The following is a 13,649-nucleotide window of genomic DNA, read 5'->3' as shown; positions in this document are numbered from 1 at the left end:
GAAAGGAGAACCTGAATGTAATATGTAATGGAAGATATAGAGATTTCATCATTTCAAAGAGCAGTCTGATTTGATTTGAAGAATATTTCATGTAATCAGACAGGATGGAAATTTAACCTAGAATTTATTCATTAGATACAATGAAACTTCACAGGTTGCCAAGTAGCTAACGTGAACACATCTATTCACAGAACAGGACACATTTTTACGCAGTCTTATAATCAGTTTATGTTGTTCTACAGCAGTGATACCTGTTGAATCCCAGACATATCTAGCTTCAAATCCTAACGCTCTGCAGCAGAGTGTAAAACAGTTAGCCCACTCTCCACAACGCCCACATCTGGTTTCCAAAAGTTTTTCAGGATTATTGTACCTAGAAAAATTAAACTTTATTTGCTGTACATTCTGTGCTTTGTACAAGTTAATGGACTTTAAAAGGAATATATATTTGCCCTTTCTAAATCTTTGAATGGTTATACAGTAGAACCTCAGAGTTAAGAACATCAGAGTTATGAAGTGACTGGTAAACCAAACACCTCATTTGGAACTGGAAGTACACAAGAAGGCAGCAGCTGAAGGAAAAGAAAGGGGGAGGGGACAACAAAGAGTTTAATAAAAGATTTGGCAAGGAGTGAAACTATTTTGTTGCTTGTTTCATTTAAATTAAGATGATTAAAAGCAGAATATTTCTTCTGTGTGGTAAAGTTCCATAGCTGTATCAAGCCAACACTCAGTTACAAACTTTTGAAAGAACCACCATAACGTTTTGTTCAGAATTCTGAACCTTTCGGAGTTACAAGCAACCTCCATTCCCTAGGTGTTTACTTTGAGGTTCTACTGTAGTCCTGTTGATTAACAGGAGATCCGTTTTCTGTGCCATTGACTGCTGCAGATGATTGCTGCACTGGACAAATTCAACATTTATCTAACCATCTGGTTTCTCAGAACTAAAATTTATAAGACTGTTCTTATTTAAAAAAAAACCAAAAAAACAAAATACCCCCTAGATTTAAGCAGGATTTGTGTTCGCTAACCTTACTGACATATCAACAGAACCCTGAAATTAGTGCATAATCTCTCAATAATTTACAGAATGCACAAATACGAAGGAGCATTTTAGACAAAATCTAGGGTTACGCTTACCTTGGGAATCTATTGCTGAACTGGCACTGCTTACAGTGATGATTTTCAACCCTGTTTGCACTCCATCTCAGATCTTCATCATTAGGGGATAACTGACCTTTAGATTCTGTTTCACTACCACACTTGCTGCAAGGTAGATTATTCACCCACTGAAAAAAATCACTCTTAAACCAGTGTAAGAGCTCCAACAACAAAAAATCATCTTCATTCACATGGGTGCCTACGACATTAAAACACAGTAGTTCAAACAAGATTAATCATATCTAGATTCAATTGACTCTTCCAACATCTACATTACCACTATATTGGGATCTTTACCATAATTTAAACTTGAAGTATTAACCAATATTATTACAGAAATGCTTTTTTCTTTAAAAAAAGATTTTAAAGATTGAGTAATGGTTAAAAAGTTCTTAAAAAAGACAAACAGACAAAAAGAAATTAGAATTGAGTGGAAAAGGACTGAACACACAGAGAAATTTAGCACAGAATGTAGTAGCTCTCATTCTTCCAAACAGAAGTATGAGATAGCTTTTAAGAAAGAATGGCTGTGTCTACACTACAAAAATAACTTGAAGTTGCTTCCTTGAAGGAACTTTGAAGCAGAGCATCTACACACACCCTCCTTCAAAATTAAACTTCAAAGTAGGGCACGACTCCATTCCCAGGAATGGAGTAAGAACGTCAAAGTTGACCTCCCTTCGAAGTAAGGGAAAATGTGTGTAGACTCTCTGCTGGCTACTTTGTTGTAAGTGTTTAATGTCAAAGTTAGTTCCTAGTGTAGATGCACCCAATTAAGTTTTTGACTCCAAAAGCCCCCCCCCTTTTTTTTTAAACCAGAAGCTAGTAGCAGCATAGGCAAATACATGCGGCATGAACAGATTTTTTGTACAGTATTGTGCACATTTTCCACAATTAAGGTTTGTAAACAGTTTTAAATTTACTTCATGACTCAAAAGCAAATATGTACTTCCAGTTCAACTTATACAAACTAGATAATTCCTGTCTATCCTGATATCTTTCTATTATTCTACAGCCAGTTCCCCTATGCTTGAATAAGAGATCCTTTCATCCTGTTTTTCAATCTATTCACAGCAGGTGATAGAGGCTTCTCTATCTGGAACAGCTTCATTGCAGCCAACTGACTGATTTTTTTAAAATCCAGTTTTGAGACCCATCTCTTCCTCTGATTCTTTACCACCTTTAAATTAAAAATATTTTGAATGCTATATCCTGAGTCCTCCTCTCTCCTCCTATTCATAAATGTTCTCCATAATTGTGACATTTGCTCCTTCATCACCCAGCTCACAGACATTAATACCTATATGATATTTTAATCTGTTTCCTTGTTTGCATTTACAAATTGGACTAACACATTTTTATAACAAAGACGCTGCACAAAACTAAAGTGGCACTATATTTTCAACATTCTGAAAAAGATGGGTGCAGATGAGCTAGATCAAGGAACTAGAGTGCCTCATATTAAAGGAGGATATTGATATAATAGGCATTATGGAAACTTGGTAGAAAAAGGACAAGCAATGGGAGACAGTAATACCAGGGTACAGTTATACCAGGACAGAAAAGGCTGTGCTTCTGGGGATAGACGGGGGGTGATGATATATGTGAAAGACAATGTAGAGTCAAATGAAGTAAAAGTCTTAAATGAACGAAACTGTACAACAGATTTTCTATATTATAAGTCCATGCTCAAATAATAAGAATTTAGTAATAAGGATATAGTGCAGACCACCTAACCAGGAGAGTGATGATGACTGTGAAATATTCGGGCAGATTAGAAAGTATAAAAATAAACAATAAAGGGGGGATTTCAACTATCCTCATATTGAAGGGGTACATGTCACTTCAGGATGGGATGCAGAGACAAAGTATCTTGACCACTTCTTGACTTAGTCCTAAGTGGAATACAGGATCTCGTCCAGGTGAATATAGCTGAACCATTTGCTAACAGTGACCGTAACATTAAATTTAATATTCCTATGGTGGAGAAAACACCACAGCTGCCCAATAGGAAGCTTTTGATTTCAGCAAGGGGAACTACAAAAAAGTAAGGACGTTATACAGACTTTAAAAGGTACAAATGTCAAAACTGAAAGTTCTGCAAGCTACATGGAAACTTTTTAACAACAACATAATAGAGGCTCAACTTAAATGTATATCCCCAATTAAAAATGTAGTTAAGTGAACCAAAGGAGTGCCACCATGGCTAAGCAACAAAATAAAAGAAGTAGTACGAGACAAAAAAGCATCCTTTAAAAAGTTGAAGTTGAACCCTACGGCAGAAAATAGAAAACAGGATAAACCCTGGCAAATGAAGTGTAAAAATATAATTAGGAAGTTCAAAAAGGAACTGGAAGAACAGCTACGCTACAGACTCAAAGGCTAGCTGCAGCTAACCTGCCGGTATTTTGAAGTGTCTGGGCTACTTTGAAGTCCCTTTACTCCTCAAAATTTAACATTTCAAAGCTGCTGTGGGGGGAGAATTAGCTTAATGAAGTGCTGCGTATGCAGTGCAGCATTTCATTAATAATCTCCTGACACCCTACTTACCATGCTCCCTTGGAAGTCGGAAGGTAGGGTAGACAAGCCCACAAAGTAGCAGCATTTTTTTAAAGTACATCAGAAGCAGGAAGCCTGCTAAACAACCAGCAGAGCCACAGGACAATCGAGGTGTTAAAGGTGCACTCCTGAGCCGTGTCTACACATGCACGCTACTTCAAAGTAGCGGCACTAACTTCGAAATAGCGCCCGTCACGGCTACACGCGACGGGCGCTATTTCGAAGTTAACTTCAACGTTAGGCAGCGAGACGTCGAAGTCGCTATCCTCATCAGCAGATGGGGATAGCGCCCTACTTCGACGTTCGACCGTGTAGTCATTGCGCATCCCCCAACTTTTAAATTGCGGGGTCCTCCATGGTGGCCATCAGCTGAGGGGTTGAGAGACGCTCTCTCCAGCCCGTGCCCAGTGCCGGACTTTAGGGGCGAGGGGCCCGGGACGTGGCCCCCCCCTTGTATATAGTTGTGACTTATTAATTTGTGCCCCCCGTTTGCCCCCGGGACGTGGCCCCCCCTTGTATATAGTTGTGACTTATTAATTTGTGCCCCCCCGTTTGCCCCGTCCCCCCCATGTAAATAGTTCTCCCCTTTATCATCCCTGGTTTTCTTTTTATCAGTGAACAAACTTTTTTATTACTATTGTTTTATTTGTACACATTACTTTTATTCCACACATGTATATAGTTTTTGTTCTTGTTTTATTTATAGTTAAAAAAAAAAAAGTTCTAAAAGAAAGAACAGTTTAAGTTCAGCCACAAGTGCGTGATGTCATTTGTCCAGGAAAAGTGTGTGGGGGGGTGCGGTTGGGTGCTCCATGGTGTGGGCGTTGGGGCAGGAGTGTGGTGGAGGAAGGGGCGGGCAGTGGGGGGGCCTGGCAGAGTTCACCCTGCGGCCTCATCATCGAAGTGGGCCCGCAGGGCCTCCCGGACCCGGGTCCCTTCGGGGTCCACCTGCCGACTGGGGGCAGCGGGTGGCTGCATGTCGGCCCTGCCGCCCTCCACAGCCCAGCCCTGGAAAAAGGCCTCCCCCTTGCTCTCCACCAAATTGTGCAGGGCGCAGCAGGCACCCACAATCAGGGGGATGTTGTTGGGGCCCGCATCCAGGCGGGTCAGGAGACATCTCCAGCGTCCTTTCAGGTGGCCAAATGAGCGCTCCACCACCTGGCGCGCGTGGTTCAGGCGCTGGTTGAAGCGCTCCTGGCTAGCGGAGAGATGGCCCGTGTACAGGTGCATGAGCCAGGGCCGGAGGGGGTATGCCACATCTGCGATGACGCAGAGGGGCATGGTGGTGTCCCCCACAGGGATCTCCTGCTGGGGGATGTAGGTCCCTGCCTCCAGCCGGCGGCACAGGCCCGAGTTCCGGAAAACCCGGACGTTGTGGGTGCTGCCAGGCCAGCCCACATAAATGTCCTGGAAATGGCCCCGGCTGTCCTCCAAGGCCTGGAGGACCACAGAATGGTAGCCCTTGCGATTGATGTAGCGTCCTCCACTGTGATGTGGGGCGCTGATGGGGATGTGAGTCCCATCCAGAGCCCCGAAGCAATTGGGGAAGCCCAGGGTGGCAAAGGCCGCGATGGTGGCATCTGGGTCCCCCAGCCTCATGAGCCTGTGCAGGAGCATGGCATTGATGGCACGCACAACCTGCAGGGAAAGCATATGGGAGAGCACCAATGAGGGGTGAGCAGGGTGTGTGTGGCCCTGCCCTGACCTCCCCTCCCCTCTCCAGCCCTGCCCTCCTCTGCCCTGCCCTCCCCCCGTGGGTTCTCTTACCTCCATGAGGACAGCCCCGACAGTGGCCTTGCCGACACCAAACTTCTGTCCCACGGATTGGTGGCTGTCTGGAGTGGTCAGCTTCCAGACAGCGATGCCGACCCGTTTCTCCACAGGGAGGGCACGCCGCATGGCAGTGTCCTGGTGCCTGAGTGCGGGGGTGAGCCACTGGCACAGCTCCATAAATGTCTGCCAGCTCATCCTGAAGTTCCTGAGCCAGTGGTCGTCGTCCCACTCCTCAAGCACCAGCCGCTCCCACCAGTCAGTGCTGGTGGGATAGCTCCACAGCCGCCGGCGTGTGAGGCGGATGGGGGGGGTAGGGGGCGGGGTGCTGCAGGATTGGGGATTGAGCCCTGCTGCCCTGGGGGCAGCTCCTCCTCCGGTGTAGCAAGGAGGTGCTCAGCTGCCTCCCGCATGGCATGGATCAGGGCAAACCCTGCTCCTGCCGGGAGGGCTGGGTGGACCTCTGGCTGCTGCTGCTGCTGCTGAGGGTCCATGCCTGCGTCGCCCGGGGTCTGTGTGCCTACGGCTCCTCAGACCGCGTGCTGTGCAGGCTGAGTGTGTCTGGGAGGGGCCTGTTAAGGGAGCGGCTAGCTGTTGCCCCGGAAGCGCTAGTCCGCCCTGTGACCCTGTCTGCAGCTGTGCCTGGCATCCCTATTTCGATGTGTGCTATTTTGGCGTGTAGACGTTCCCTCGCAACACCTATTTCGATGTTGTGCTGCGCAGCGTCGAAGCTGAACATCGACGTTGCCAGCCCTGGAGGACGTGTAGACGTTATTCATCAAAATAGACTATTTCGATGTTGCTACATCGAAATAAGCTATTTCGATGTAGGCTTCACGTGTAGACGTAGCCCTGGAGAATAAGACTGTTATAGGGAAACTAAATGAATGCTCTTCATTTGTCACATGACTGAGTGAGAGAGTGAGATTCTTTTACCTGAGCCATTCTTTTAAGTGACAAATCTGAAGAACTGTCCCCGATTGAGGTGTCATTAGAAGAGATTTTGGAACAAACTGATGAACTGAATAGTAATAAGTCATCAGTACAAGGTGGCAATCACCTACCAGTTTAGAAGGAATTCAAATGTGAATTTGCAGAACTACTAATTGTAGTATGTAGCCTACCATTTAAATCAGCTTCTATTCTAGATGACTGAAAAATAACTAACGTTACACTGATTTTTAAGAGAGACTCCAGAGGCAATCTTGGCAATTACAGGACAGTAAGGCTGACTTCAGTACTGGACAAACTGTTTAAAAGTATAGTAAAGAACAGAATTGTGAGACACACAGAGGAATGTGATTTGTTGGAGTAGAGTCAACATGGTTTTTGTAAAAGAGGCTCATGCCTCACAAATCTAATAGAATACTCTGATGAGATTAACAAGCATGTAGAAAAGAGTGATTCAGTGGATATAATGCACTTAGATTTTCAGAAGGCTACCCACCAAAGGCTCATAAGCAAATTAAGCAGTCATGGGAAAAGGTGGAAGGTCCTTTCATGGACTGGCAACTGGTTAAAAGATAGGAAACAAAGGGGTCATCTACACTAGTTCCCTCCTTCAAAAGGGGCATGTAAACAAGCCGTATGGGTGAATAGCAATGAAGTGCTGTACTGCGTATACAGCACCTCATTAGCATAATTGTTGCCACATGAACTTCAAAGTTGCTACCTTCGAAGGGTTGGCAAGCAGTGTAGCCCTGGGCACTTTGAAGTACCTGTGCAACTTCGAAGTTCCCTTATTTCCAAAATGTTTTGGGAGTAACGCAACTTCAAAGCCACAGGTACTTCAAAGTGCCCATGGCTACGCTGCTTGCTGGCACTTTGAAGTTGGCAATTTCGAAGTCTGAGTGGCGACAATTATGCTAATGAGATGCTGCACATGCAGTGCAGCACCCCATTGCTATTCACCAATATGGCTCATTTACATGCCTCCTTTGAAAGAGGGAACTAGTGTATACAAGCCCAAAGGGTAGGAATGAATGGTCAGTTTTCTAAATAGAGAAAAGTAAATAGTGGTACCCCTCGGGGTTAATATTGTTACTAGTACTTTTCAATATGTACATAAAATGATCTGGAAAAAGAAGTAAACAGTGACATGGCAAACTCTGTAGATGATATAAAACAATGCAAGATAATTAAGTCCAAAGTAGACTGCAAAGAGCTACAAAGTGATCACATACAACAGGTGACAGGGCAACAAAAGGCCAGGTGAAATTCAATGTTGAAAAATGAAAGTAATGCACATTGAAAAATATAATTCCAACGATGCGTATAAAATGAGTGTGTCTAAATTAGCTGTTATCATTAGAGAGAGAGAGAGAGAGAGAGAGATCTTGGAGTCATTCTGGATAGTTCTCTAAAAACATCTACTCAATGTGCAACAGTAGTCTGAGAAGCTAATACAGTAAACCCTTGATTTTACAGACCGGATTTTGTGGACTTTGGGAACAACGAATGCCCCCTTCTCCCCGTTGTTCCCGAAGTGAGCTAGGGTCCGTAAAATCACCCCTCCGCAAAACAGGGTAACAGATTTACTGCTCTCACAACCTGGAGGAGCTGCCACCATATCCGCCATGTGCTCCTCCCACCAGGAGTGGGGTGCATATAAGGGCAGACTGGCACTCACATACCAGCCACAAGTAGTGGGGTCCACCGGCTCCTCCAGTGACGGTGGCTCTGGTGAGTGGCAGTTTAGTCGGTTTGGGTTGTTTTTTTTTTGTGGGGGGGGGGGGGGAGTAGGAAGAGGGGGAATGCAGCTGGGAGAGCCTGGCAGGGGTGGGTGAGCAGTAAACTCTCACATTTAATAGACATTCAAGAACAGCGGACACCGCTTCCCCCATTAGTCTGTTAAATCAAGGGTTTACTGTACTGGATAAATTCACAAAGGATAGGTCCATCAATGGCTTTTAGACAGAAGGTACAGGAATCTTGCTTCCTCCCTCTGTTTGCCAGAAGGTGGGAATAAGTGACAGGGGTTTGTTAGTCTCTAAGATGCTAAAGGATGGATGGCTACAGGGGATGGATAACTTGATGATTGCCTTTTCAACCCCTGAAGCAACCTGACTTTGTCCATTGGCAGAAAACAGGATACCAATGGCTGTTATATTTCAAGTATGACTTGAATCTTCCTGTGGATTTCATGTCGGCCTAGTTCATAATGCTCCATAGCTGTCTACACTAGATTTGTCAACAAAACCCACAGAGCGTCTACATTCCCAAGGTGTTCTGTCGTCAGTAAATTGACAGAACATGGCACTTTTGTCAACAGTGTTCTGCTGCTCCCCCATGAGGCAGAACAGCTCTGTCGACAGAAAGCCAGTCTGGACATTCCAGGGGGCCCTCTGTCAACAGACAGGGCTTCTGGGACACCGGGAAGCCCTGTCTGCTGGTCTTCCAGTTGGCCATTTGGTCGAGAGTGCAGCTGGACCGTCCAGCCGCTCTCTGTCGACAAAGCAGATCACTCTTTTGATCTACTTTGCAGTTTGGCTGCTATATGTCAACAGAAGTTTTGTCAGACAATATCTTCCAACAGCAACTTCTTTCGATAGATCACTTTAGTGTAGACATAGCCCTTGTGTCATCCTGGATACAGTTACACTACAGCCATCTGTCAATAGAAGTCACTGTTGGAAGGGATTTTCCAAAAACCTCCTGTTAACAGTGCAGCCACAAGCAAAAGCCAATCAGAAAAGCGCTCGGCTCTGTTGACAAAGCAGCTGGACTGCCCACTCTTCTGGATGCCCTGTCTGTTGAGAGAAGACCCCCCACCCCCCACCTCTGCAGACCATCTATACAGCTCTGTTAACAGCAGTGTTATGCCTCGTGGCTGGGAGGCAGAATGCTTCTGACAAAAGTGTTGACAAACTGTGCTAACAAACACATTTTGTGGTAGACGTCCCACCAGTTTTGCTGGCAAAACTCACTTGTGTAACCATAGCCCAACAGCATTAAAGCTTAACTTTCCAGAAACATGATAGGTGTGATAGAAGGGCACAGAGTGTTAAGCAAAGTGCAAATAAACAGGTCTGGAACTGAAGACTGGGTTTTGATTTAATAAAACTTTTAGCATGATAAAAATTAAAAATATTCCGTAAATGATTCTACTGAAACATGTATTGCTTATATGCTGGATATGCTTTGTGACTATTTTACTGCTATCTGTCCATTGAGCTGTGTGCCAGAAACTGAATGAAGTAATTTCAAAGGACAAATTTTCATCTTTCTATAATAATGCCCCTTTATGGAAAGAAAATTCCTACTATTACATAAATATTTTTCTCTGGGTTCATAAAGTAAACCCTGCATGAAAAGCTCAGCATAGAATAATGACAAATGTAAACTGTTTCAACAAGAAATGGTTATTTGAAAAGACCCAGCTATCATACAAAAATCAGAAGCATACACAATTCTGGTCAATTTACATTGCTAATGGCAGGTGGCCAATGAGAGTGAAGATAAACATTGTCTTTATCAGGTTGGTCTTTATGAACCAAAATGCCTGACTTTGATTTGGTCTTCAAAATCTCAAAGGTGTTTTTTTTTGTATTTTTAGAAAAAATATATGTCCATAATTATTGTTGCTGTTGGAGGACAGTTTTGTCTCCACGTGGCTGCCTTAATACAGCAGTGACAGATTTACAAGGCACAGGAAGTGTAAATTATGTTTTAGAAGCAGCAGTTACTCTGTCTCACTCAGCCCATTCTCAGTGGAGTCTGTATTTCTATAGGGCTTTTAAAATAAAGTTAACACACTACCCTGGCTTTTAACTGTCATTGCCTAACAAATGGCAATGTTTTTCCTCATACTCTTTTACACCTAAGTTTAAGGTGCAAGGTCTCAAACCCTGACTGTCACCTTGGACATATTAGCTGTAGACACTGGGGTCATAAGAACCTTAAATGCTGTGACTGAGGTCACAGCCACTAAATGCTGGAGTGGATAAATATTTTTTAAAAACATTTTTTGGTTTAAATCAGCTTTTTAAAGTTAATATTTCTTGTTTATATGTTGCTAATTAGTTCTTTTCCTCCTTTTTAGTTTCAAATTACTACAGCAGATATAGTAATCTTCTTAGTTTCTTGATTATTAGAAGAATTTCATATTTTTACTCATTTTTTCTTTTGAGTAATTCCATACTTTAAATGCTTAGTAAAAACAAATACACCACCCTGTACCTGTGACTAACATAACATTGTAATCTACTGAATTTCCACAAGAAAGCTGAAATTCTCTGAAACTCTTCCATCAGGGTATGCACTTGGACCTCAACAGAACTTGAATATTCATAAATCATTATGGTATTTTTGATAATTCCATCTTTTGGTACCTAAATCTGTATACAGAAGGCTAATTTTACACTACAATTTTTGGAATTTTTTGGCTTGTGTGCGTAAAAATTCAAAATACATTTCTTAATCTCTTGAAAATGTAACTTTTCACTGTTAAAACTAAAGCAATTTTCTTTTAAGGTGAGAAAGATTTTATGCCATAAACAATAATTTTTATTAAAAATACAGTTTTAGATGCAGATGATGTGAAACACTTATGCACATGCTTCACTTTAGGCACGTAATCAAAAGGATTATTCAGTGAGTGAAGTATCATACTTGTTAGCAAGATCAATGCCTTAACTTCCATTATTCCGTTTTTTACTTATTGTAGTTCTAAAAGATCTGGAAAAGAGACATTACCAAAAGTGGTGTTTTTAAAGAGAAACAGCATTTGTGGTATCATTCATTTTACATTTTAAATTGAAATTAAATAGTACAAGTTTTCAAATTAATTTTACAATGCCTCAAGGACTATCTGAATCAATTATTGAAAAATAAAGTGAGTTTAATCAACTACTTCAATTGCTCTAACTTTCCTTAAAGACACAGATTAAATATCTTAATTCCACTCCAAATGTAAGCAAGTAAGTGAAATGTACAAAGTCCTGCCGCCTCTAGAGCAATTTGCTGCTAGTTCAGAAATCTAGATTCATGTAAATTTCCTTTGCTCTCTCATCCCTCCTCCCATCCCCAGCCATGAACAGATGGCCAGCAGATGGACATAAAAGAAAAAGCATGCAAAGGAAGAGAAAATGTAAGAAATTAGTGTACATTGGATGAGGAGAAACCAGATGAGAATGGAAGACAGGACAGAGGGTTAATAAATTTAAGAAATGATACAGCTGTACTGAATTTATGAAACTTCTCAAAGGCCCATCTCTACAGAATATAGTGCATTGTGTCAGCCCTGTTTAGACATGGATTTTGAATGCACGTGATGTGCTGGTACTCAACAGTTAACGTGAAGGACAGAAGAGATGTGAACCTCAAAATGTCATTTAGTAGGACTACTACATATCTAAATTAAGAATTTGCATTAATGCTGAAAACACTTTTTTTTACAAAGAACAGAAACTAACTGAAAAATAAGGCATCCTACACACATTCTGAATACTAGCATAATTTAAAAATAGTATTATGAATTCACAAAAATATGACACAATCCTACTCTAGAAACATGCACATTATGCTCAAATGCTTAGCTTTTTACTATCAGTGGCTCAAAATTGTCAGAACTAATACCTCTATCCACTTTTTTGGCTTGTGCTAACTTTTCTTGAGCTTTCTTTTTCAATTCTTGGACTGGAATAGAAGCCAATGATTTTTTCTGAAGAGACTGATTCTCATACACTTGCACATGCTGGAAGTTTGATTGAAGTGTTTTAAAGAAGATTGTTTCACCCTCCTAATAGGGAGGAAAAAAAGGTATTATTACAATCTATGCAAACCATTTACTAGTAATTGGATGATTTCAGAACATCTGGTCCTAGTTCATTTATCTGTAAGCTTGCCTGTATATTTACTAGAGAGCTACTGATCATGACTCCATAGTTAAGGTTGTATTGCAGATTTCTGTTAAAAGACGTTTTGAATGTTTTTGTAAAAACGTGATTAGCACAGCTAAAATTAGAACAGAGAATGTAAATTTTGAGCACTGTTTGCATTTTTCATGACCGTGTGATTGAAAAAATTGATTGATTGAGAGAGAAAAACTAAAATATTACTCCTTATGGAGGTGGACAGTACACACTGTTCACATATGATCTACTCAGTACTTCTTCTTACGTTCAGGGCTCATTTTATCCATCATAAATGGTTTCATGGGCATCCTCCATTGTGTTAACTAGTACAGACACCCTTCTGACCCTAATCCAGTCTCCAAAAAATGAGGCCTAACTCATGTCCAATTAGTCATGTCAAGCCAGGTCTACACATCTTGAAGCCAAGAACAGAGTCTGGGATTCCTGACCATCAATATTCGACTGCTAACCTGTGAACAGTTGTGTAAGGCACTCAGAAAGCACATGTCAAGTTCTAAGTCAGTGCCTACTATGCAGAGTGACTAGCAATTATTAGCACAGCTCTAATAGTAACTAGCCTAAACTAGCAATTTGACGATTGAGAGATTCAAAGCCTGCTGCTGATTTATGCAGGCAGATGGCATTGTGTAGTTCACACAATGGAAAAAATATTTTAAATAGATTTTGTATTTAAATACAATCTGTAAATTACGGTGGGAATCAACAAAACATTAATTCTACATTTTAGCTGTTTGTCACATAGTTTGCTTGTATGAGGCCCTGGTCAACGTGTGGGTTGTGTGCCTCTCCATGGCAGATGCGCTGAGCCTGATAGCTCTGAACTTCAGAGGATAGATCTTTAGCATAAGCTGTAGCAATTAGTGTTTTACCTCTGGAGTTTAACCCTACTGCCAGTCAGGATGGTGGCTGTCGCATACTGGCAGGTTTGAAGGTTGAGGAGCATATCTCAGGCATACCAAAACCTTTCCCACCCTCTCGGGCCATTTCTACACAGGCCACTTCCTTTGCAAATTCCCTGCACCTCATTAGCATAACATCATGTGATTTGGAGTCCAGAAGACCTTTCTTCGGGACTCCAAAACACCATGTAGAAGCGCGGCCCCGGGAGGGCTTCCAGAAGGAAGTCCTTCATCCGGAGGCCCCTTCTTCACAAAAGTTTTCAGGAAGAAGGGGCCTCCGGAAGAAGGACTTCCTTCCAGAAGCTGCCCCCCCGGGGCCACGCATCTACATGGTATTTTGGAGTCCAGACGAATGGGCTTCCGAACCCCAAAACACATGACG

The 13,649-nt window shown here is 42.3% G+C and overlaps 1 protein-coding gene across 1 annotated transcript in view; it reads right to left on the bottom strand.

Moving 5' to 3' along the window:
• Positions 1–13,649, bottom strand: part of NGLY1 (N-glycanase 1) — a 53,731-nt gene that overhangs the window by 19,066 nt on the left and 21,016 nt on the right. Inside the window, exons 5-7 of the mRNA XM_074984439.1 lie at positions 12,070–12,232; positions 1,144–1,363; positions 252–373 (exon numbers count right to left, since the gene is read on the bottom strand). Of these exons, the coding sequence (XP_074840540.1) occupies positions 252–373; positions 1,144–1,363; positions 12,070–12,232 (505 nt within the window). The remainder of the gene's footprint in view (positions 1–251; positions 374–1,143; positions 1,364–12,069; positions 12,233–13,649) is intronic.

The sequence above is a fragment of the Carettochelys insculpta genome, chromosome 2 (genome assembly GCF_033958435.1).
Source record: "Carettochelys insculpta isolate YL-2023 chromosome 2, ASM3395843v1, whole genome shotgun sequence".
Classification (NCBI taxonomy): Eukaryota; Metazoa; Chordata; order Testudines; family Carettochelyidae; genus Carettochelys; species Carettochelys insculpta.
Note: the sequence above shows the minus strand (reverse complement) of the source record. Positions and strands in the feature narration are given on the sequence as shown.